Here is a 22510-nt window from a genome sequence, read left to right on the forward strand (position 1 = left end):
GTGATGTGTGTGTCACCTGTAGACTAGACTGGTCGCCATGGCAACAGGATAGCTGGATGTTGCTACTGATGTAGAAACCAACCATCGCGGTTATATGTGAGCTTAAGAAGTACATTGGTGGAAGTTTTGCGAAAGCAAAAATGTAGAGTTGTTGAAAAGGAACTGGAAGATTTTTGGAAATAAAACTATGTAGGTAGTATCTCTTAATCTTTATATGTGAGTTGTTGGTGAGTTGTCGCTCACTTCAGTGCACACATATGCTATGGGAGTGCCAAATAGGAAATGCATATGATATTGGATCATGTGGTATGTCACTTTTAAGATGCTCCATCGAATAATGAAAGATTACAACTGTGACACCTCGCCCCAGACAAACAGCCCAGGGCCTCCTCTACACTTCATTACATTCTTAATTAATCTCAACGCAGAAGCATTCGGCTGTCATGTCCTTTTGCTTTACGTTCGCATACAAAGTATAGACTCTATTTATGGTTTTCGATTTTTTTTTTGGTTGAATCTCTTTCCGTATCGTTTTTTTTGACAACCACCCCCACCTTCAAAAGCCAATATGGCTCCACGAGTCTGACAATAAGTTTTTCTCGATCCAGGGCAGTATGAGGGTAAAGCCACAAGCTCACACGCGCTCAGACACACAACATCACACCATGTTTCACTTAAGACACAGCTCTCCTGGAGGTGCTGTAAGTCAAGCTGGTGCCGCCGCTCTTGTGCGTTATCTTGAGCGTCGTGGCAACAGTCAGACTGGGTGCCATGGCAACAGGGAAACTGGACGTCGTAACGGCTGCGAAGCCGACTGCCGTGGTTATGGACGGGGGCAGTTCATTTGGGCATCCATACTGAAGCAAGATGTCGACGCATTCCTGGCTGCCGGCGCTGTGAGCCAGAGCCAATGCCGTCTGGCCGTGAGCGTCGCGGTGCCGAACATCACTGCCATACTGAGGACAGAGACGACACCGAGTGATTATTGCGTACTGAACATTTCAAACACGTCTTATCAGGGCGGACATAAATCCAAGATTCTCAAAAGCAGCTGAATTACCTCAAGGGCAGAAGTTCTAATAACCTTTATGACCAATCGAGCATTATCTGCCCAAAAGGCTAAATTCACGTGAAGCTGCAATACACAGGCAATTTAATGTTCAAAGGGAAAACGAGCTGGTGAAGGTATATCATTTTGCTACATTCTTATTGCTTTCAAAAATTACAAATAACTTAAATAAACAACACTTTGTATTGAAATGTCCTATGTCCAATGCAAATACTAAGAGTTAAAATATTCATCTACAGAAAAACCTCAAAAAATCCACCGCTAACAAAAATTATTATTAACGGATTGATAACGTCACAGAGTGAGTGTGGTGTGACAGAAAATAGTTGCAATGATTTCATACTGTTTGCTAATTGCAACCTTAAATACTGAAACAGACACTCGCTCTTTTGTACTTTGTCATTTGGCTCAAGAAATAAATGAAGGGTCCATCAATTCTCCCACCCCCCCAAAAAAAAGAAAAGAAAAGGTGTAAAGCACTCCTTAAAATGAGCACGGTTTGTCCTTCACAAAGACAGAACACCTTTGGATGACATCTGCTGACTCTGCTGTTTTCACAACTTTTGTTCTTTGGGCAATTAATTACTCAAAGGTCACCGTTTTGCCATGTGTGCATAACGCCACATGACACCGTAGTGAAGATAATGATATATTAAGTCACTTCACACCTTGTCGATTCTGCATCTTGACAGCGAAATCATCCCAATACCAATTCAGTGTTGTTTTCTGGTTAAATGGATCAGAATAAATGTAAGAACAAATGTTTTATTAATAACCTGACAAAACCACGGGGAAGGTGGAGCCGGCGTTTCGGGAGACAACTCACCCACATGAGGAGCTGCGTCATCACCACGTCGGCCTGCTGACAGGCAGCGTGCAGGGCGGAGCCCGGGAGCCGCAGCGCCAACAGTGACCTGGAGGAAAGCGCCAGGCTGAGAGGGGCGTTAATGTCCTCCTTAGTGCAGTGGGCCAAGAGGAGCAGCAGCTTGGGGAGGTTGTGCTCCATCACTGCCAACAGAAGACGGCCCGATAGAGTGATGTCTGGACCCTCGCTCGGAGTGGGAGGAGGCAGCGGCGCCACAAACAGTTTCAGCTCATATTTGGCTCGTATCCACGACTCCCGCTCCTCTCTGGACAAGCAGGAGAAGCAAAGAGTGAAACGCATTTCGAGTTTTAACGCCTCTCTTGAGCAGCTCAGAAATACTGCTAGGAAATTCACTAGACCTGTGTGGGGTCACCTCACTGAGAGTCAGCGAGGGTTTTAAGTCTTTACCGTGAGGCGTCGGGCGCTGGTTTACGGTGGCCCATCGTGCGCGCCTCCCATATACTGTTCACCATTTGGTTTCCTATGGCACTGAGGACCAGCGTGAGCTCTGGCGGCAGGTCGTCGAGGGCCAGCGAGCGAACCCGCGACAGGTGGGTCCCCAGGTTCCTGTGGATCCCCGAACACTCGATACATATGAGAGCCCCCAGGTTCAGACTGGCCCAGGTTGGATCTGGAAGAAGGAGCAACAAGTTAAAGCGTTTGAGGTGAACACATGGGAGGATTTCAACCGCCTCAGTTAGTCATGTGCGGTGAAAGCGCGCCAGCTCGGCTGTGTCATGCGGTGAAAGTCTCTGAAGTGAAATCCTGTTTGGACGAGTTTTAAAGCATCTGTTAGGCTGTTAAATCAGCGGCCAGGACACTAAGTAATATTAGACCCTGAAACTTAGATCCTTTACCATGTGGCCAAGGTTTAAAACGTATTCAACATTATAATTTATGTTTGGTGGGAACAGCTCCGAAAAACAAAGGTTTATTAGTATGCTTTTCGCAGCCTCACTGAGACAAGTGAAGACGTTTGCAAAACTTTATTAATTGGTTCATTTACCTTGTGGTTTCCTTTGTAACAACAGAGCAGCTGCTTTGGGTCATTTTCATTTGGATTCATATTCACAAACGTGCTCCAAGAATGGCAGTAAAACAAAGATCCAGCATAGAATGAGTATAGACAATGAGTCAGAGCTGAGTGTCAAGGGGGCTTTTATTTTTTTTTGCGAAACTTCTAACTTTCATGATAACAAGGTTGCAAAGTTGCATTGAGTCGTCTGAAATATTATTAACAATATCATTAAACAGACATAAAAACAAAGTGTATGGTATTTCTAGCAGATTCTGCGCCTTGGTCATTTGTCTTTACGCCATTTGAAGAAACAATGAGTAACCATATTTTAACGTACATTGTGTAATTACATGTATTTCAGGATAACTATTCTCTGTGTAGGTTAAGACATTAAAAGCTTATTTCAGACAGAGGACCAGCACACTCACTCTTTTTGGAGAGTTTGCCCTTGAGCAAACACTTCAAATTCAGATAAAAGATTGATAATTTGTAAGTTTATAATTCAAAATAAGAAGTCAGCCTTCAGATAATGTCACAATTTACACTGTTTTTCTGAATTTACATGAAGTAATTAATCGTCTTTTCAAAAGAAGATGATGTCTCATTTTCAATTGCACTATAAGCTCTGGCTTGTTTTGAGAAGCACACAGCTGCCGATCCTCTTCATCCCAACCTTGTTTTTACTCAGGCTTTCCATGAAACAATAGATTCTACTTTTTCTCTTTGTAAAGTTTGTACTTTATTTATTCCAATTTTTATGCCTTTCTTAATTGCCTTGGTTTAATGCAGTTTCTTTATTTCCTTGTAAAGCACTGTGAATTCAATGGGTCTGAATGATGCTACATAAATAAACGTACCTTCCGTTGCCTGGTTAAAGCTGCATTTCGACTGCAAGGCCTTTCATTACTCGAAACCATCACAGGAACGTTGGGGTGTTTCGATAACTGGACCCAGACTGTAAATTTAGTTCTGGGGTTATATTATTTTACCCTCAAAAAAAGTCCTTACTCATGGGGTTGTAATTTAAAAATGTTGTAAAACTTTGGGGTATGGAGTCCTCAGTGCTGAACATGTGATACTTGCAGTATTGTATTTCACCCAACAAACTTACATAACTCTGCAACTGCTTTTCTTCTTCTTCTTCTTCATTTTTTTGAATTTTGCTTTGATTAAATGGAAAACTCCAGCCTTTCTGGCATACTGATTTTGTATCGCTATTTGGGCTCAAGGCCTTTCCAGCGTTTCCTCAATGAACCCATTCACAGTGCAATAAATACAGCGCTGAACCTCCTCCATCTCTAAAACGCGGTCTTCTTCTAATGCCCCAAGCAACAATCAGAGAGCACAGAGATGACATAATATGAAATAAGTGAAATAATTTGAAAATGTGACAGAGAAATTAATCCAGAACAGTATGAGGATATATTGAAGCAATTACAGCTTTTTACTCACTCGGAGCGTCGCAGTCGACGCAGAAGTTGTTGCCCTTTGCGTTTCGGATCGCCTGCAGAGCGACTGCCTCACTCTGGCTGTTCTTGCGTGTCTGTGAGAAACAGGGTAAATTGGGACAATAAATTAGGCGCCGGCAAACTTGCGCCCCGTGACAAGAGCTCCGTTTTCGCCGCCTTTATTACTGACAAGATTAGAGTGATCTCCAAATCTCACTGGGAAAGCAGCCCGTGGATGTGAAGAATAATTAAAGGCCGGCTTCACAAAGGACTTTCACAAACATCAATAAGGTGAGCACAAAAATGTGTGCTTATCTATTTTGTTTTACCCACTGTTGTCGGTATGAAAATAGAGCCTGTTTTTTCTTTCAGGGAAAGTGTAGACATGCTTAGGTTTTTCTCATTTGTCAACTTGCACTGCGTTAAAAAAGGTGCCCTCCGTGAGCAGAGGATGATGACTCAGAAACCTTTTGTTGTCCCTTGCCTTGTTTTTCCTGCTCTCGCACAGTTGCAGGCTGGCCAGGATCTGGCTCTCGATGGCTTGGACCCAGGAGTCCCTCTCCTCCACATTCTGGGCTTCAAAGTGCCACGTCTGGCCAGTGCTCGACACGATAAGGAAGTCAAAGTTATCCTCGTCTGATGCAGAAACACATGAATGAGCAACAGAGATTTGAAACCAGCTATTTTGCACCAGTCCAGTTTTCTAACTGGTCACAAGAGGGAGTTGGTTGTTTTTTGTGTTTTTAACTTTTTTCTTTCTTTTTTCTTTTTTACCTCAGCTGCAGGTTTTCAAAGTGTGGGAGTAAAAGTATTGGCTGTTGAAATCCATATTCACTATAAATCAAAACGGTTTCTTGTGTAAGCTGTATGCGTTTCACTTAAATATCTGCTAAAAGTCTTTATGAATAGCCTGGAACCATTGTAACCAGACCTCACATTATCCTTTAAATTTGTATTTTTCACACTTACAACAATTTCTGGCCTAAAATGTGTTTTATCTCTAAAGAGTTGAACAATGCATTCTCCACCTATTTTTTTCTTTTTTCCCCCCCCAAAAAAAAACTGAAAGGAAAATGTGATGCTGGGAAAAGGCACCCGCCTAAAAGCCAGATTTTTCCTGCAGCTGCACGCCTTCCTCAAGCTCGCCGCCGCCTCCCAGGAGGGTCCCACCCCACACTTTGAAAACCATTCAACTGAATAATACACTGACGTTTGCATGCGTCAGTGCAGTTGGAGTTTAATGACGTCATGTCAAAAATATTGACGCGCACGGATATGCAGCATTAATTAATGCATGTGTGCACAACTATGCTTGATAGAACGTCACACCCTATGTGGAAAAAAACAAAAAACAAAAACACAAGACGGATAGATTCTTTTTATGTGGTCAACAATGGGAGAGATGACGCAGAGTGAAAAGGGAACATTACCTGTCTTGCTTACGTTTCTTAAGCTACCAAAGCTCTTTAGCTTCCACATTTTGCGCTTGGCTGCAAGAAGAAGACAAAAGACAGAAGAGAATGAAATGAACCATTTGCATTAGACATTTTAACAACAGTTTTAATGAATGCTCACTACATTTTTTTTTTTCAGATAAACAATTCTTATTCATCATTATTATAGGAATGCTGAACACAGATTAAAACACATTTTAGTTTGATTTGATATATATATATTTTTTTATTTCACCATCTGCTTGGCCAATGGCAGCGTCTCCTTTCTGGTTCATGCTCTTCTTTCTGCGATGTTTCTTCCTGTCTGTCACTGGGGAGGCCGAGCCGACGTCTTTCGTAGAGGAAGAGCTTGAGACTCCCTCAACAGCAGAGTCTAGAAACACAGTCCAGGAAATGACATGTTCACAATGTGACTGTCTTTTTTTTTTAATATAAGAAGAAAACTCCTGTACTCACCAACACTTTGAGCATGATTAGAGAGTGCTGATGGACGCCCCTGCGCTCCTCTGTTACTCCTCAGGAACAGTGCACCACCCAGTCCCTCCATCTCCTCCACCTGCAGGAGGCCACCCGCACTCATAGGAACTATAAAGACGAACCACAAATATTTGAGCATTACTATGCGTGATTAACAATAAACACATGAATAAGTGCCACGTGTGAAATCAATAGTTCCAAGTACTCTAAAATAACACACAACCACAAATTAAATGCGTAGAAACATTAAAAATAATGTGTGACGGGAAATTGTGTTTTGCACATTTGAGTTGCAGCGTTATACCACTTTGGAAGGGGAAGGGTATTTTAGTCTCATGTCAAAGGAACAAAAAAAAAAGTATAATGACATAAACAATCTCATTGGTGCCTTTTGGGATACACAAGGATACTGTACAGAGACGATAGTTTGTACGGGCTCAGTAGATGCCTGCCTTCAAAATGACCGAGCCTGTAAGCATGATTTGTGGAAGCACGTGCAATTGAACCATTTCTTCATCAAATTCAATTGTACATTACATTGAAACAACTTGTGTGCACTGGTTAAGCTTTAGAAATGAAATATGAATTTTAATGAGTAGCATAAAGGAGACTTCAGTGATTTTAAGGCAGTTTCTTACCACCAAAACATGTCTGGAGGGAAATTTTGAATACTTAGAATAAATGGAAATCAAATATATAGTATTCCACACTCTCGCATAACGTTTTTATCTTTTCTTTTTTTTTTTAAATAAACCTGCAGAGGTTTTGTATCACAATGCAGTACTCTTCTCCTCGGACACACACAAACTTCACCTCCACCTTAAAAACAGTCTTTAAATCGAACAAAGAGAAAACAAACTTTTCAAATGATTGTTTTTGACCTTCAAAAACAGCCCGGAGTGCTTTTTTTTTTTTTACTTCATCTGATTCACAGCTACCTCAGCATCTCATATATAATAACAACTGTCAAGATTTCAAATCAGAATTTCACTAGAAGATGAGAGAGCAGCCACCAACTGTTGTTGCTGTGCAAAACTGAAGCAGCTGACAGCCTCTTCACAGGCACACACGTTGGTACGTTGACATTTCGACTTCAAAAGCTTTTTTTTAAAAACTAAAGATAAAAAAACTGTGCTCTATTATTATTATTGTTATGTGATATTTATAGCGTTTTGCCTGTTTCAAGGTTTGAAAGCAGAAAACTAGATTCTTTCTTCACCCTCGGGTCCTGGCGCGTCTTTGACCCGCCCGTTGAGCCCAGCCGGAGGTCCGCAGGTGGGGACGGCACGAGGTGGTCGTTTCCCCGGCACCTTCACTGTCACTCGCAGCAGGTCCATCTCCTTCCCCGGTGTGTTCAGCATGTAATCCTGCGGAGGAAAAAAAAAACCCCCATCAGTCCTCACCGTCCAACATCAGCCGTGAGTTGTGCGTTGAGCAGCGTAATGCTCTGCGGCGCCGCGTTCACACGCTGACTCACATTGACACTGGAGTGATAGGACAGTATGCCGTCGTTGGACAGCGTGACATACTTCTTCTTCCACTCTTTATTGAGCGAGTTTCCACTGCGCTTCAGTAAGAAGCCCTGGAGGGGGTGACAAAACCCAAGAGGGAGACATTATCGCTAATGTCTGGTGTGTTCATTTCACACATTTAAGTAGCGCAATGACTCCTGGCTGCCAAAAACGCCCACCGTCTATTCATCAGACCAATATGGGAGGTCTCTTCATCACTCCTCAAGATGAAAGTGACTTTATGCAATTTAGGAGACTGCTGGCGACAAGCTTTCTGTCGAGGCTCTCCAAATATATCGTGTTTGTTTCTGCATCAGGTAGAATCTCTGTCCTACCTGTTTAATGGGGATGGAGCGTCCACTGCCTAAATCACCCTTGTAGTCTGCACTTCTTCTGTTTGAGTCGCTGCCTCTCCGACCCTAAAGGAAAGAAAAGAGCGTGACGGCTGTATCGGGGCTTTGCAGCTTTAAACATAAGCGATATTCAGAGAACGAGGCTCCACATCACTGTCATGGGGCAAAATCCCTATTATAGCTCATTTCACCAAAAATTTAAAACCCACTTCATAAACAACTACATATCATATGTTCTGAATAAAAGTCCAAAGTGATAGAAGATATGAAACAATCTATAAAACAAAACATACTATCTTTTTCAAAGTTATATAACGATTATTGAGGATTGGAGTTAGGTTTCATTATGCAGAGACAAATATACATTGAAACAGAATGTGAGGAAAATGTTTTGTATATTAGGATGAAAAGGAAGAAAATAGGCACAGTAAAGTGACATTTTAAAAAAAGGATTAAAAAAGTAAAATCATACGAAAACAAAGGTGCATCAGGATTTCATTGTCTATGTCAAAGCTTTCACTGTCTCAAAATTTTACATTTGACCTTCATGCAATTTGGGGTTTCACGTTGAACAAAGCAGAAAGCCAGTATAAACATAGAGGGCGTGGAGGCGCAGTTAAACATTGCGCAGTGTAGGAATTACCGCAAATCTTGAGGTGCGCCGTCGGACGCTGCGAACCGACCCTGGTGTACCACTGTCCTGCTTCTCTCCTCTGGCTGTTCTGCCGATCTCTTTGTGACTAATGACAGGAGTGGAGGGAAGTGATGAGGAGTAATCACTGCTCTGACCCCCGTTGCTCGCCTGATGAGAGAAAAGAGCCACAGCGGTGAAAAAGAGAGGCGCGATGAAATGATAAAAGAGGGCAGATAAGCCAGAGTGACACAATGCACCTGCACTGCCTTTAAAAACAGCCAGAGAGCTCATCTGAAACACGTATTATGCTGGGAGAAACAGTCATGCCATTTCTACAGAGACTGTTAAGAGTTTCACCTGTCCTGGAAAGATACCAGACACTGGCGTGGAGCCCCCGGAGTGACTGGGGGAGTTGGGGAGTGATTTACAGGTAGCCAAAAGAGCAGCTTGTTTCTTGGCTGCCATAATCTTCTGAGCAGCTGTGAGGAAAAAAAAAAAAGATTTCGAGATTAAAAAATGAGACGAAAATCCACATATGCGCTTCCTCGGTTGCTTTTTACTAAGTTGAGCTATTACATGTTGTTGAATTGAAAGAAATAGAATATGAGGAGTTGTGAAAAGCTCCTTCAGAATAAAACAACACACAAACACGTAATTGCAAGTTAGCATTCCGTTACATGGCGTCGAACAGTGATCTGTGTTCGGACCAAGACTATTTACTTTGTGCATAAATGATAAATGTATGGATTCAGAAAAGTGATCATTATAATAATTTTATTTCTTGATCACAACAATATATCTGCCTCAATGCATTAAAACAGTGGGTTTGACATAAATATGTTATCATTAAACATGAACAAAACTACATCATGTTTCTACAACATTGATAAACAGCTGACAATGGGCAATGTCAATGAAATAAGAAGTAATACATTTTCTGGGGGTGTCATCATAGATGGTAAAATCTGCTGGACACATCAGCTCATTTAACAAAAACCAAATGGTTCAATGGTGTTGCAATAAAAAATAATTAATTAATTAAAAAAAACCCACTAGATTTGTTGTGGTGTGTGGACATTTGGACACTTATAAAAGCAACAAATATGTATCCTTTAAATAAAGTAATTTGTATCATTCACAATGTTTGGTATGGGAACACTAACACACTGTTTTTAATGTCAAATACATTAACATTTATGTATCTGCTCCAATTTAAAAGTGCATTAATCACATTCAAAGTAAGAAACAATTAACTCCCCAGTAGTTGTTTTATGTTAAATGTCAATATATTTAGGAATCTGTACAAATGATTTAGATTCTCCTCAGTCCTCCATAATGTGACCCCGCTCATGAAGGGAGACGTACCGTCAGTGAAGACCCTGTTTACGTTGAGGCCGTACGTTGCACAGGTCTCGTAGTAAGTGCACCGCCGCACGTCTGAGCAGAGCTGTCTGGCCCTGGCATCGTCTATTACTCTGGGGTTGGTGCTGCTGATCTTATCTGAGAAAACACAAACAGCATAAACACACAAGGAGTTCGACTCGGCAAACATTTGCCCGGAAACACACGCCGAGTGCAAGACGCTTACCCTGAGTGCCGACTACTATGAACGGGATCTCAGTGATGGGCCGGTGGGCCGCGAGCTGGTGGTACATTTTGTAAACTTCTTGGAAGCTGGACTCGTTTTCCAAACTGAAGACCAGAATAACAGCATCCACCCAACCCGCAAACTAAGGAAGAGGAAGAAGACCCAGCTATTGAAATACACGAGAACCGTGCAGATCGTCCACGACGTTGTTCGACTGAAAACTGAAACGAAACCCACCTGAGCGCCTGGGAGTTCAGTTTCCTCTCTGATTAACAACAAGTGGCTCTGTCCATCAACCAGGACTTCTTTAATGTACTGGCGTCCTGGGAGGTATTAAAGGATATTGATTTAAATCAGATACCAAGTCCAACCGGGAGCTGGAATCTCTCTAACTCCTATAAGATGTCAAAGCTCAGAGAATAAACAATTGTTTCAAAAAGATTTCTATAAAATTATACTAAGACCTCACATTTCATGGAATTCTAGCTGAACATACCACTGCGATGATCTGTGATCAGTTTCTGCACACTCCTGGGAATTAAAGATTTAATACATTTCTGCTGCTAATATACACAGAAAGAGGTTTTATTTATTTTTTTTTTTTTTAAAGATATTCTATTGATTCTTTGAAATAATCTCGGCATTTAATCCATCCTAGTCATAGCTGACCTTAAATACATATTTAATATCAGTGCACACAGTGCAGTTACGCATGACGGAACAATAAGCAAACGTTTTGAGCAGGAAATTCATTAATAGAATCAGTAGTTGATGGGAAGAGACTAATGTAATTCACACTCATGCAAGTGTTGTAATAAATGTTTACTGTTGGCTTGGCATCAAGCAACATGCATGAAGGCTGATGATGATGATGATGATGATGATGATGATGAGCAGGTAAACTAACCTTCTGCATTTTCCAGTGGCAGGTAACTTCCTGTCAAGTGTCTGTGAACCAGAGCAGACTTTCCGCTGCACAGACTTCCCAAAACACCCTGAATCATAGAATCAGACGGAAGGAGACGCACGTTTGGTAACAAGCTCGACTCACATGTGAAAAACTATAGAAGCATGCAGCTTCCTCCACTTCAAAGACAGACTAGTCAATGACTCATGCTTTTCCATGTTTCATATTTGAATGCATAATGTCCTACTCACCACCACAATTACTGTGATTTGATTTGCTTGCAATCACCAAGCATTCTTAGTCAATAACACTGCGACTTGTTCATTTTGACAGTAAAAAAAAAAAACAGCATTCTCCTATCATGCTCCATGGTATCAGAATAATCTTTTAAAGATGAAACATTAATTGATTTTAAGAGCACCATACAGAATACTGCACAAGCTTTCCACCTGGACCAGACCTCCCTTGTCAAAAGTAATTTATAATCTGGATTTTTCTGATTAAATAAAGGCCAAAACTGGATGAGATCATTTGCAATTTGTCGATGTTCTTACCAGGTGAAGCTCTTGGATCGGTTGGCTCATTGTCCACTCTTGACTGCTGGTGCATCCAGCTGAAGACGAGCATGAAGGAGAAACATAGGAGAGGAAACTGTGGTTATTGATGAAAAGTTAAAAATAAAGAGAGAGAGAGAGAGAGAGAGAGAGAGAGAGAGAGAGAGAGAGAGAGAGAGAGAGAGAGAGAGAGAGAGAGAGAGAGAGAGACAGGTCATTGATCTAAAAGACCTGCTGATCTGGAACCCTGTGGACCATATTATTATCTTTTCATAGTGATGAAGGCTGAAGCCTGTCTGTTGTTTTTCAATGCAAATGTTTTCTGACAGCCTTTCAGAGGCGTTGCTGCTACCGTGCTAACAACAAAGCAGCCAGTTTTCAGCTCGGGTCTCAGTGCTGCAGTGTCTCCTCATCACAGTAAGCACCCCAGCAAATACGACTAAAACAGCTGTTATTTTGCATGAAAGATTAAGCTCATGTCATTTTTTTTTTTGGGGGGGGGGGGGGGGGGGGGGGGCATTTTTCAACTTGGCAAGTCATCCTGAGGCCTGTATTGGACCTTCTGGCAGATCTGTCAAACATTTGACAGGCCTATAAATGGAGCAACGTGCTATAATCAGAGCAATGTGGGAAAGATGGTATGGTGTTTAAGGATGAGATTTGGAAAGCTTCCCCATGTCCCCTTTAGTACTCGAACACATAGCTGATCTGACAGTTAAACAATTAACAAAAGAAATGTCAGATCAAGTCTCTGTCATGTTGTAAATGAGAATGAAAAGCATCTCTCCTTGAATGAAATGGGATAGAAAACAACTTTAATTAACATTACTCAGCACTCTGTGAAAGGAATCGCTTAATCTTAAAGTCCTAAGACGAATATAAGCTAGGTTTTTGGGAATCCTACCTTGAATAGAGTAGGTACCGAAAATGGACGTTAAAGTCTAAACATTGTGTAAAATAGAGACCTCCAACAATCTGACAAAGAGGTAACTTCTTGTGCAAAGTTGGCCAAGTTGAAAAGAAAACCCTCGGGCCCAAACGTCTAAAAGAGGTATTGCTGACTGCCGTCCAAGTTTGGCTTGACCGTCTGTGGACTCAGCACAGTGAGGAGCGTCGGCGTGTCCAAGACTCAGAGAGACTGCAGCACCCAAAAAAATTCAATCAAGCGTGCGAGTCCACACGAGTTAGCGAGCGTGCTCGATAAGATATATTTAGTTTACCCTAACATTGTTAAACTCGTCACTTCTTTTTGCCCCTCATTGTGGATTCCCTGTGAAAATCCATCTCGCTTATCTTAACTTTAATTCAGCCTTGAAGACTGGAAGCAAAAGGAGGGGGGAAAAGGAAAAAGATAGATTCAACCAGCTGTGCTGAGATGATTCATTATGTTCCCCTGTGCAGGTTCCCTCATTTCATGAATTTTATAGAAGTTGGTGTCGACTGGAACAAGACAGAATGTGCCACTGGGTGCTCTGCAGTATCATGAAGATGAAACCTGCTTCAAGAGATTTCTGAAAGATGACAATTTGCATCAGAAAGTCAAGTCAAGTCAAAAAAAAAAAAAACGTTTTAAAGCGAGCAAGGATGCTGGGATCATACCTGTTTATGAACCAGTTTTTTTTCTGGTGTATTTTTGTGGAATTACATGTCATCGTTTGAAGCTGCACCAGTGCCACCAGTCTGTATCATCCGATTTTATTGCTTCTGGAATAATCCTCTAAATGGGAAAAAACTGCAAAAGGGACCAGCTGAGTTACGGAACTGGTAATTTTTCTTATGTAAATTTTTTTTTTAATCTTCAGGGCTGCAACTGAAACCAAAGGAATTGATGAAGATGAGATGAGAAGTATCTACAGTGAGGTTCGGACCACGTAATGTACAACATTATTTGTATCAGATAGAAAAGAAATAGCTCTTTGAGAAATGATAGACATTAATGGAAGTGACTCATCTTGTTAGAGAACGGCATTTTTTATTTTTTTTAAGTCAAGGCAGATGTCAGCCTCGCAGATCCCTGCATACTAATTCTTCTGTCACTTCTTTATAGCCTTTAAATTACAGCCAAGGCTTACTGTAGCTAAGTGCCTATTAGCTAACAGCTCTGTCGAGAAAAACGCTTCCATTTGAACAACGAAATATGCAGCATTTCATGTGTAAAGGAGCTCCTGGTAACAAAAAACAAAAAACCCCAACATTATTTATCCCAAATCTGTTTACTTCATTTAATTACAATTTATGTAACGGGAAGAGCCGTATTTCTGTTGACTGTCTGACTAAAGTGACTTTGAACGTACACCTGGCAGAGCCTGTATGAAGAAAAATGTTCTAATGTTAAGTGTCACGATGATAAATGACCGTGTGACTGTGGCTGAATATTTTAACTACATTGGGTAAGCACGATCATAATGTCTGTTTCAGTGTGTAGTTGCAGTTCTCAGTGCAGAGAGTAACCACGTGATCGGGTTTGATGCTAATGAACTAAAATAAGATTTTGTAGAGAGGATAAATCACTTTAACAGTGCTACAGATAGCAGGGTTGGCTAGACTTTTAGCATGGGAGTTACAGTAGTAAGAGGAGTGTTCAAATGTATTGTCAATATTATTATCATTATCATTATTATTATTACTACTATTCTGCAGCTCATGCATGAATTCAACTGAGGTGATTCTTTCCCAAACTTGATAGAAAATATAAATCGCATCATGTCATTTATTGTCAGATTCAGCAGTTGTGATTTTTTTTGCAGACAGTAAAATATGATGAAAACGCCTCCACTGGTTGGAGCTGTTTTAAGGGTCAGTGGAGTGAAACGAGGGGAACAAGACAGATATAGTCACCACTGTTGAGGGAAACAGATAACGCTACTCATTTTAAACCATAAAACAACAATACGGATTTCTTTAATGAAATAATTGACGGCATTTGACAATGTACAATTATCAACAGTTCTCTTTTTAATTATGTTTTTAGTTTACGCTCTTCATTAAAATGCATGTGCACACACACTCCAGAGTGCGTACAGATGTACATGGACATAGAGACCGTATCACCAGAGAGATAGTGACACAGATACTGTTGCCGCTCGCACACACACACACACACACACACAGAAGCTGTCAGGTCACGCTGCGCTGGGTGGAGCCATAGTGGTGTTGACCTGGGTCTCCGGGGAGGCAGACTCTAACTTTAAACCCCCTCAACTCTCCCTCAAACCCATCTTTGGGCAATCCCCACACCCACACTCTCCCCTCCATCAAAAGCGTCACACCGCAGACCAAATAGCATCTCTCACGGCTTGCTGTTGCCATGGCAACTCCATTTTCCAGAAGCCTCCAGCCCAGGTCTCTATACAATAAATGGTCTCTCATGGATACAGCGACGTGTGAGCGCGGCACCAACACACGATGTCCACCTGTGCAAACATGACACTCAAATGCCGCCGCTGTGTGTTTTGTGACATTTCGTCGCCGCTTATCAATATTTTCAGGGACAAATTTGATCACCAATGCTTCTCCATCACCACAAAGCTGGCATTAGGAGCAGTAATTGCAGGCTCGGTTGAATATGCCGCTCGCAAACCCTTAAACACAATATAACACTGACAAATGAATAGGCTCCATTTGAAGGCTGATTAACTCTATGCACAGAGCAGGAAGTAGCAGGTTCCCGCTCCCTTCACTCCGCCGATGAACACAGCTCTGTGTATCCCCAACCTTAATTATTCATGTCCCACTTACTCCTGACAAATTATTCAGAGCTTACTCCAATCCTACACTGTGTGTCAAAGATGATTTTCTTTAGAATATAATGACGATTAAAATTTGAGAAAGTTGTATCGTCTCCCTTATTTCCAAAGAAAAGGAGCCCGAAATTGTCATGAAGTAGCTCTTGACGAGACGCGGCTCATTTATGTTTGTTGCCGTGTGACAGTTTGGGGAATTCCTCCAAACACAGATCCAAATCGTTGCGCGCGTTGGTGAAAGAACAGAGAGATCACCGCCTTTTCACACAGCAGCATCCCCGTTGTACTCTGCAGTGAAGCTTTAGCATGGCCTCATGATGAAGAACAATTTGTTCTCGATTTGAAAACATTGTGCTCAAGACAACTCTGTGAAATATCTGATCACAACTGAATTCTCGTGCTGGAAAGCTGGCTATATTTTGAATCCTTTGCCACAACTTCTCAATTTATTGTGGCTGGACAGGAGAAATCTCTTCTCAATCTGGTATCAAACCGCCTGAAACATCTTCATGTACAAAGTCTTTATCTGGTTGCATGAGGGATATTCATTTGTCATATAAATACAATTTAAATGACTCAGTTTTTTCACATTAGATTCTCAAATTTAAGAAACAGAGAAAAATTGAGTTTCTACTGGTTTTATCCTCAAATTGTTTCATATTTATTGTGAGTTAAAAAAAACCCAACATGCAGAAATAAACAAAGAAAAACAACCAATGTGCATGAAACAGAGAATGTTTGGTCTTTGTAGTTATAAAAAGACTTTCAAGTGATGATTGATCATCTGAATTCTTCATGGGGTTTGTTTTTGTTTTTTTGCCACCAGCAATTTTTTTCAGGTCTTTTTAACTTTTAAATTTGACTGATTTGTGCAATAAATGAGGGATATTATAGAACAAACAATGTAACCCAACCCAAAAATTTAATCAAACCTCTCAGACATGTCTAGTTTTCTTTTGTATTTCTCCAGCTCTCAGTGGAAGAGCATCGAAGATATTTCTTTCTCCTCAGAGAAGCTGCATTTCATCAGATCGGATTGTTACTGCACCCTCGGAATACACTGGCTTTTTTTGTTGTTGTTATTATTAAGCCTTCACAACTGTTGCTTCAGATACACTGAGAACCCGGGACAATCATTTAAAAGTAGTGCTGCTTCACCCAATGAGGATCTCTGATGACTTTGCACCTTTGTGACTCTTTAGGTCATTAACTAATGTCACATAGATGCTGTTTATTTGTCACCACGTGTCCAGCTTAACATTTTCACAAACCACACAGAAGAACAATTACTCTCATATTACAGTCGATGTAAAAACTCCTTTTTATTTCAGCGATTAACATATTTTCTTCTTCTCTTTAATTGAATATCTCTATTGGATGCAATTTATGGAAATGACCTAAAATAAATGAAATGTTCAAGTAAATTAAAACATTATCAGAGCATTAAACCATTGCTGGGAATAAGTGGGACTTGATTTTTTTAATTTATTTTTGGTTTAGGTCCACACAACTCCAGAAGGGGCAATGTAACTCGGAATAAATATGTGAGTCTTCTTAATCACATCGGACAAAATGATCTTCTTAAATGCTTAATTTAAGAACCCAAGGGAGCACTGACCAATGAAGCATAACAACAGATATGCCAATAAATTCTGCCGCTTTTCCATCAGCTGCTGATAGTCTGCTTTATTTTGTGACGTATGTGCAGCTCACTGGGATTTAAGAACGTCATTAAATTGTCTCTGCAGATGTAAGAGTAAGGATGCACGCAATTCTGTGATAAGGACTGCTGGTATGAGTCAATATCACTGTCGTGAAATGTGTAAGATGTGTAAGATGGCAAACGTGTAAGCTCAACCTTAAAGTTCCGAGCGCAGGATTACCGTGTGTTTCAGGTGGCCTTACCTTCCTCCTCGCTTGAGCCCCGCTCCATAGCCGGATAGAGGTGAGGTGGAGTGTTGACACTGGGCGGGACAGGCGTACTTTTGGTAAAAATTCCACTAATGAACTTGAGCATCTTGCGGTCTCTGGGAGGAGCTCGCTGTGTTGTACCTCCTTGACCCTCTTTCCCTTTCTTCAGGTCCTCAGAGAGGCAGTGCAGGTCACTGTTGTCCAGGGTACGACTCGTACCTTTTCTCTGAGGCCTGGACGCATCAGTGACAGGAGGGGCAGGCAAGGAAACGGAGACCGTCTTAAATCTGTCCCCCTGAGGGCTTTCCCGGCTCATTATGCCTGAAAACCCTCCGCTCATGGGAGGCCCGGGTCGAATCAGCGTGCCTCTGCCGTCACTGTCGGCCCAGGACGCTCTGTAAGGCCCCAGAGTTGTAGCTGCCATTAAGGGCGACTGGTCCCCGATACGGTTATCCCTTCGATCCAGAGTCTTAGCAGAGTGATACAAGCTTGCGCTGGCCTCTCTGAGCTCCCTCCAGCATGCAGCATTCGCTCCTGCATGAGATCTCATCAGGACTTCGGGGCGCTGGCTCATCTGTGATGGGACAGAAAATGGGAGGCTGCACCGTGAGCGACTGGTCAGATCAGCTCCATTTTCACCCTTCAGGAAGAGCACCGGCGGCTCCCGGTAGAGCTCCGTCTTGGGGCGCGAGGCCTCTGAGCGAGGGCCCTCTCTGCGCACAGTCCCCTCGGAGGTCGGCCCTCCATACACTTTGACCATTTGCCTGACCGGTGGCTGTACAAAAGAAGTGTCTTTGCTTTTTCCACCGGGTATAATGTCTTTTTGGTATGTTTCCCTCCGCTCAAGCTTCCCCCTGTTTTCACTGGGGCTGCCATACTTGATCTGCACCTGTTCCACTTCCTCTTCCACTTGTGGGTTCTCTTTATCCACCGCTTCCATACACACAGGTCCTTCCTCCTTTTCGGGGGAAAAGTGAAGCTCCTCCTTCCCCTGCTGCTTCTCAGGGCTCCCTTCCCCCTCTGGAAGGGCCTCCGTCTGGTTCTCGGCTACATCCTCTGGCACAGCCTCAACCTTCACCAGAGTGAGGGAAATGAGGTAGGTGGTGCGTTTCTGTGGGTTGGCCGCTTTGCTCATTGGGACAGCGGACCTCAGCGGAGTGGCACCTGCTCTCTGACCTCACCAGACCTGCACACCTCAGTCAAGGCAAGCTGAAGCAAAGGAGAAGGAACAACAACTGAGATCGGAATTAAAATACAGATACTGGATAAACACATGTTTGTGTAGCTGCTACCAGGATGATGGGCTTGACAGGGAGCCCAGCTGTCTTCTGAAATCTTAATAAAAAACAAGTCCATCATAAAAATCAAGTGTGCATGTGAATTTGAGATTTCTGAATTATATTCAGTGGGCTGACCTGGTGGTAAAACAAGTCTAGACTGTTTTTTTTTTTTGGCAATGCCTCCATTAATCCTCTTCAATGTACACTGCTACTACTGGTCTCTACCACGGATTCATTCATAACCCTTCCCTCCCTCCGCTTCACTTTCCTTTCGAAACTCATCTATTCTGTACAAATGTGACAGGTAGACACACACGCACTAATATGAGAGGACCTTTATGTCCACAGAGTAAATGTCTTAGCCACAGATTTCAGCCGAGAATTATGCAACAGTCAATACATTCACTTGATCCATTTCTTGACTAGGACTAAAATTAATCCTGGCTGGATAATGCCACCTTACTACAGTATGTGTCTTGGCTTTTGCTCAGACCATACCTTCATCTTCTTACGAAGAAAATATCCATCCACAGCTCTGTGTGCGTTTGATTTGATTTATCCTGCCGTCAGATTACCATTCATATCAAATGGCACATCAAACAAGGCTGACAAAAAAGGGCTCCAGCTGATGAGTCCGAGATAAAAACGGGTGAAAGGGACCGGCGTGAAAAAACCCCCCCAAAAAACATTCAAATCCAAATCATTTACTTGTCACGAAGCGTCTGGCAGCTGGAGCCTCCATTCGACAATGTCATGCATAAAATTATGTATGCACGCTGTGAGGGTCACTGGGAGATGCTGAAAAACATCTGTTGTTATGTCTCAGGGAAAAAAAAAAGAGAAGAAAATACAGAATACGGTTAAAGTCGCCACACATTTACGCAAGCCAAGCAACGCTTTCTGGTGCCTGTATCCCTCCTCTTCGAGAGCGGCTCCTCTCGGTCACTGCATCCTCTCCTCCGAGTGCCTCATCCAATTAGCAAGTCAATAAAATGTGTCTGTGAGGCAGAGGAAGCCCACCAGCTCACCACAGCCCCTCCTCCTTTTTTTTTTTTTCCCTCCCTCCTCTTCTCTCAGCCACAGAGCCTTGCAGCTCCCCGCTAGCCCGCCGATAGCCTGCCGCACAACCAAGCTCCACATTGGATGCAGCTCCCAGAGACACACTGGGAAAAGAGCCGCTCTCTGCGAGGTGCTGCTGGTGGTCCGTGCACACGTTCGTCAGATTTTTTATGTGTCGACACAACAAAAGAGGAGGAGGAGGAGGAGGCAGGGGAAGATTAAAAAAGGAAAAAAAAAAAGAAAAAAGCAAACCTGAGCTCTGCTCCTGCCAGTGATGTGCTCCGTCTCCAGCTCTGTCTCTCCGCTCTCAATGTGGGCAGCTCCTGCTTTCCCTCCCTGCCTCGCCGTGCGTCCCCTTTCAGCGAGAAAGTGAGGATGCACAGGATGGATCAGTCTGGATGACTGATAGAGGGAATACAATAGAAAAAAAAAAAACAACAGGCAGCCAATACATGGAGAAAAATAAAGAGACAAAACTGCGGATATTCTCAAGACACTGGTTCCATTAATAAACGCTTGGCAACTGAGATAAGGCAAAGAAAAAAAATTGTGCATTTGATTTAAATCACGCTCGGAAAATGTAATAGACCTTTCCCCGGTCATTAAACAGTCTAATCCGAATGAAGCCACTTATTTTCCTTCACTATTGTAAAAAGATCAAAGTGACACATTTCTTTTCACTGATCTTTACTTTAAAACATCATGACCTCTTCTTCATTTTCTTCTTCTTCTGCATGAGTGATCCAAATCTGTATTGTGTGAATTCTGAAAGCCATTCACACATGCTATGCTGCATGCTTTTTATGTCTTTAACCGTTTCCCGAATAAATCACAAAAAACTATAAAAAAATAAAAAAATAAATAAAAAGACCCATACAAAGCATATGGGAGAGACACCTCATGGAGAATTAAGCAAACCCAAGCAAGAGAAAATCCTTGATCTCCATTGCAATAGACACTGATCTCCTATGATCTTAGGCCGAGTTAATCAGCTATTTTATAGCAGTTTTTTTAAATCCTAATAGACCAATCAAAACCAAAAATTCTCCACAAAAGACTAAACTGTAAACCGATAAATGCATTTAAAAAATATATATATATCTGCATAAATATAATGAGTGCACATTCACATGCACAGAAATGCACCAATAATTCAAATATATAGCTTTATAGTGTGGCAGCATGAATCTACTTTATAATTACAGTGCATTTTGTATTGATTCATAACTCTTTGTTTGCTATGCTAGTGGCAGGAACAGATCAATTACAGTCCGATGTGTGTACTACAAATGAAGTAGCCGGTTAGTTTCTATCAGCAAACAGATTAAGAGCTCGAGGACTCAATCAGGCTGAAATTGTTTATAAAGAAAATCTTAAGACAACCATAACTTCAGCTGCTGAGTGCAAATACTGTATTTACTAACACAGGCCCAAGTGTTTGTACTTTGATGTGAAATTCTTATAAAGTCCCAACAGTCCAGGTTGTTCATTCAATACCACCACAAAGAGATTTAAAGGGAGCTGCACTGAGTGGATGTTTATTCATCATAGGAAGTGTCATTTCACTGCTAAAAGTCTCTGCAGAATTTGAGATGTCGTCAGTTTTTTTTGGTGGTTTGAAACAATAAAACGTAAATCTCAGTGCGTTTAAGATTGTGTGGACGTTTAGCGCAAGGGATGGGTTTCACAAAAGATTTGTATTAACACGGCATTACACATTGTCTTCTGTCTTTCCGTGTCTTTCCCCAAAGTCTTAAAAAAGTTGTGATTGACTCGCATACATAACTGCCGTCATCATAATCAAACAAGCAGGAGCAGGAAGAGTTTACAGTTTGAATCGGATGCTTACTTTAAGACATTACCTTCGCACCATAAAAAAATATATTGTTACGCTCTGGTGTCGCGTTTTGTACTTTGTCTCGTTTTGGTTGAGTTGTTTCGCTTATGTGTTAGATCTTATGTCATTATGGGTCTGATTTACTGCTTTCATGTTGTGCTCTGCAGTAACTCTTCTTTCAGGTGCGCATATCCCTCCTCCTTCTGTGCTCCGTTACCTTGATCCCTCCATGAGTTTTGTTAGCCGTGCTCTAAGTGTGAATACGTACCGACCTCCTCAGCTGCCAGTTTCTCCATCATATCCGAGTGTGCGTTTGAGCCTTTAAGAGTCCAGGCCTGTTTACTGTTGCCTTTCTAGCCGTGACCTTCACCTGCCCTTGTCTGTTTCAGTTGCTTGTGGACTGAAAAAAAACCCCTCTTAAACCACATCTGTTTGGGTCCCTGATTACGTTTTTGTATGAATATGTGAGGTGGATTTGTGTACTTATTAGCTGAACCGTAATTTGGTTTTGTGGAAGAAAAAAACAACACAAAAAAAGATATTTCAGGGAAAACATATGAGGTGAGACAAAATGTGTCTCCAACACTGGTAGGGTATATGAGATTTAAGTTGAAGAAAACACCTGTTTTTATATATTTTATCATCGCACAATCATGATGTAACAATATCTTACACGCATTGCTTGTTCTAACGGAACGGAGGTTTTCTTCATTAAAGAAAAGAAAGAGTAGAAATATACAATTCCTTTTAGTTTAGTTTTATATGTTGATGCATTGACATATTTTTTATTTGATGAATCTGT

The 22510-nt window shown here is 41.8% G+C and overlaps 1 protein-coding gene across 1 annotated transcript; it reads right to left on the bottom strand.

Annotated features, from left to right (window-relative positions):
* Nucleotides 1–576: 576 nt before the first annotated feature.
* Nucleotides 577–18667, bottom strand: agap2 (ArfGAP with GTPase domain, ankyrin repeat and PH domain 2; the record flags this gene model as incomplete). Its single annotated transcript, XM_080494629.1, has 19 exons — nt 577–956; nt 1896–2199; nt 2343–2565; nt 4405–4495; nt 4885–5036; nt 5831–5890; nt 6090–6227; nt 6311–6439; nt 7551–7698; nt 7809–7913; nt 8178–8261; nt 8839–8997; nt 9187–9308; nt 10195–10329; nt 10418–10559; nt 10655–10740; nt 11325–11412; nt 11879–11937; nt 17527–18667. The coding sequence occupies 19 exons, from the start codon at nt 18665–18667 to the stop codon at nt 675–677; spliced, it is 3648 nt and encodes a 1215-aa protein (XP_080350755.1). The 3' UTR covers nt 577–674.
* Between the last annotated feature and the right edge of the window lie 3843 nt (nt 18668–22510).

The sequence above is a fragment of the Blennius ocellaris genome (assembly GCF_963422515.1).
Source record: "Blennius ocellaris genome assembly, chromosome: 4".
Lineage (NCBI taxonomy): Eukaryota > Metazoa > Chordata > Actinopteri > Blenniiformes > Blenniidae > Blennius > Blennius ocellaris.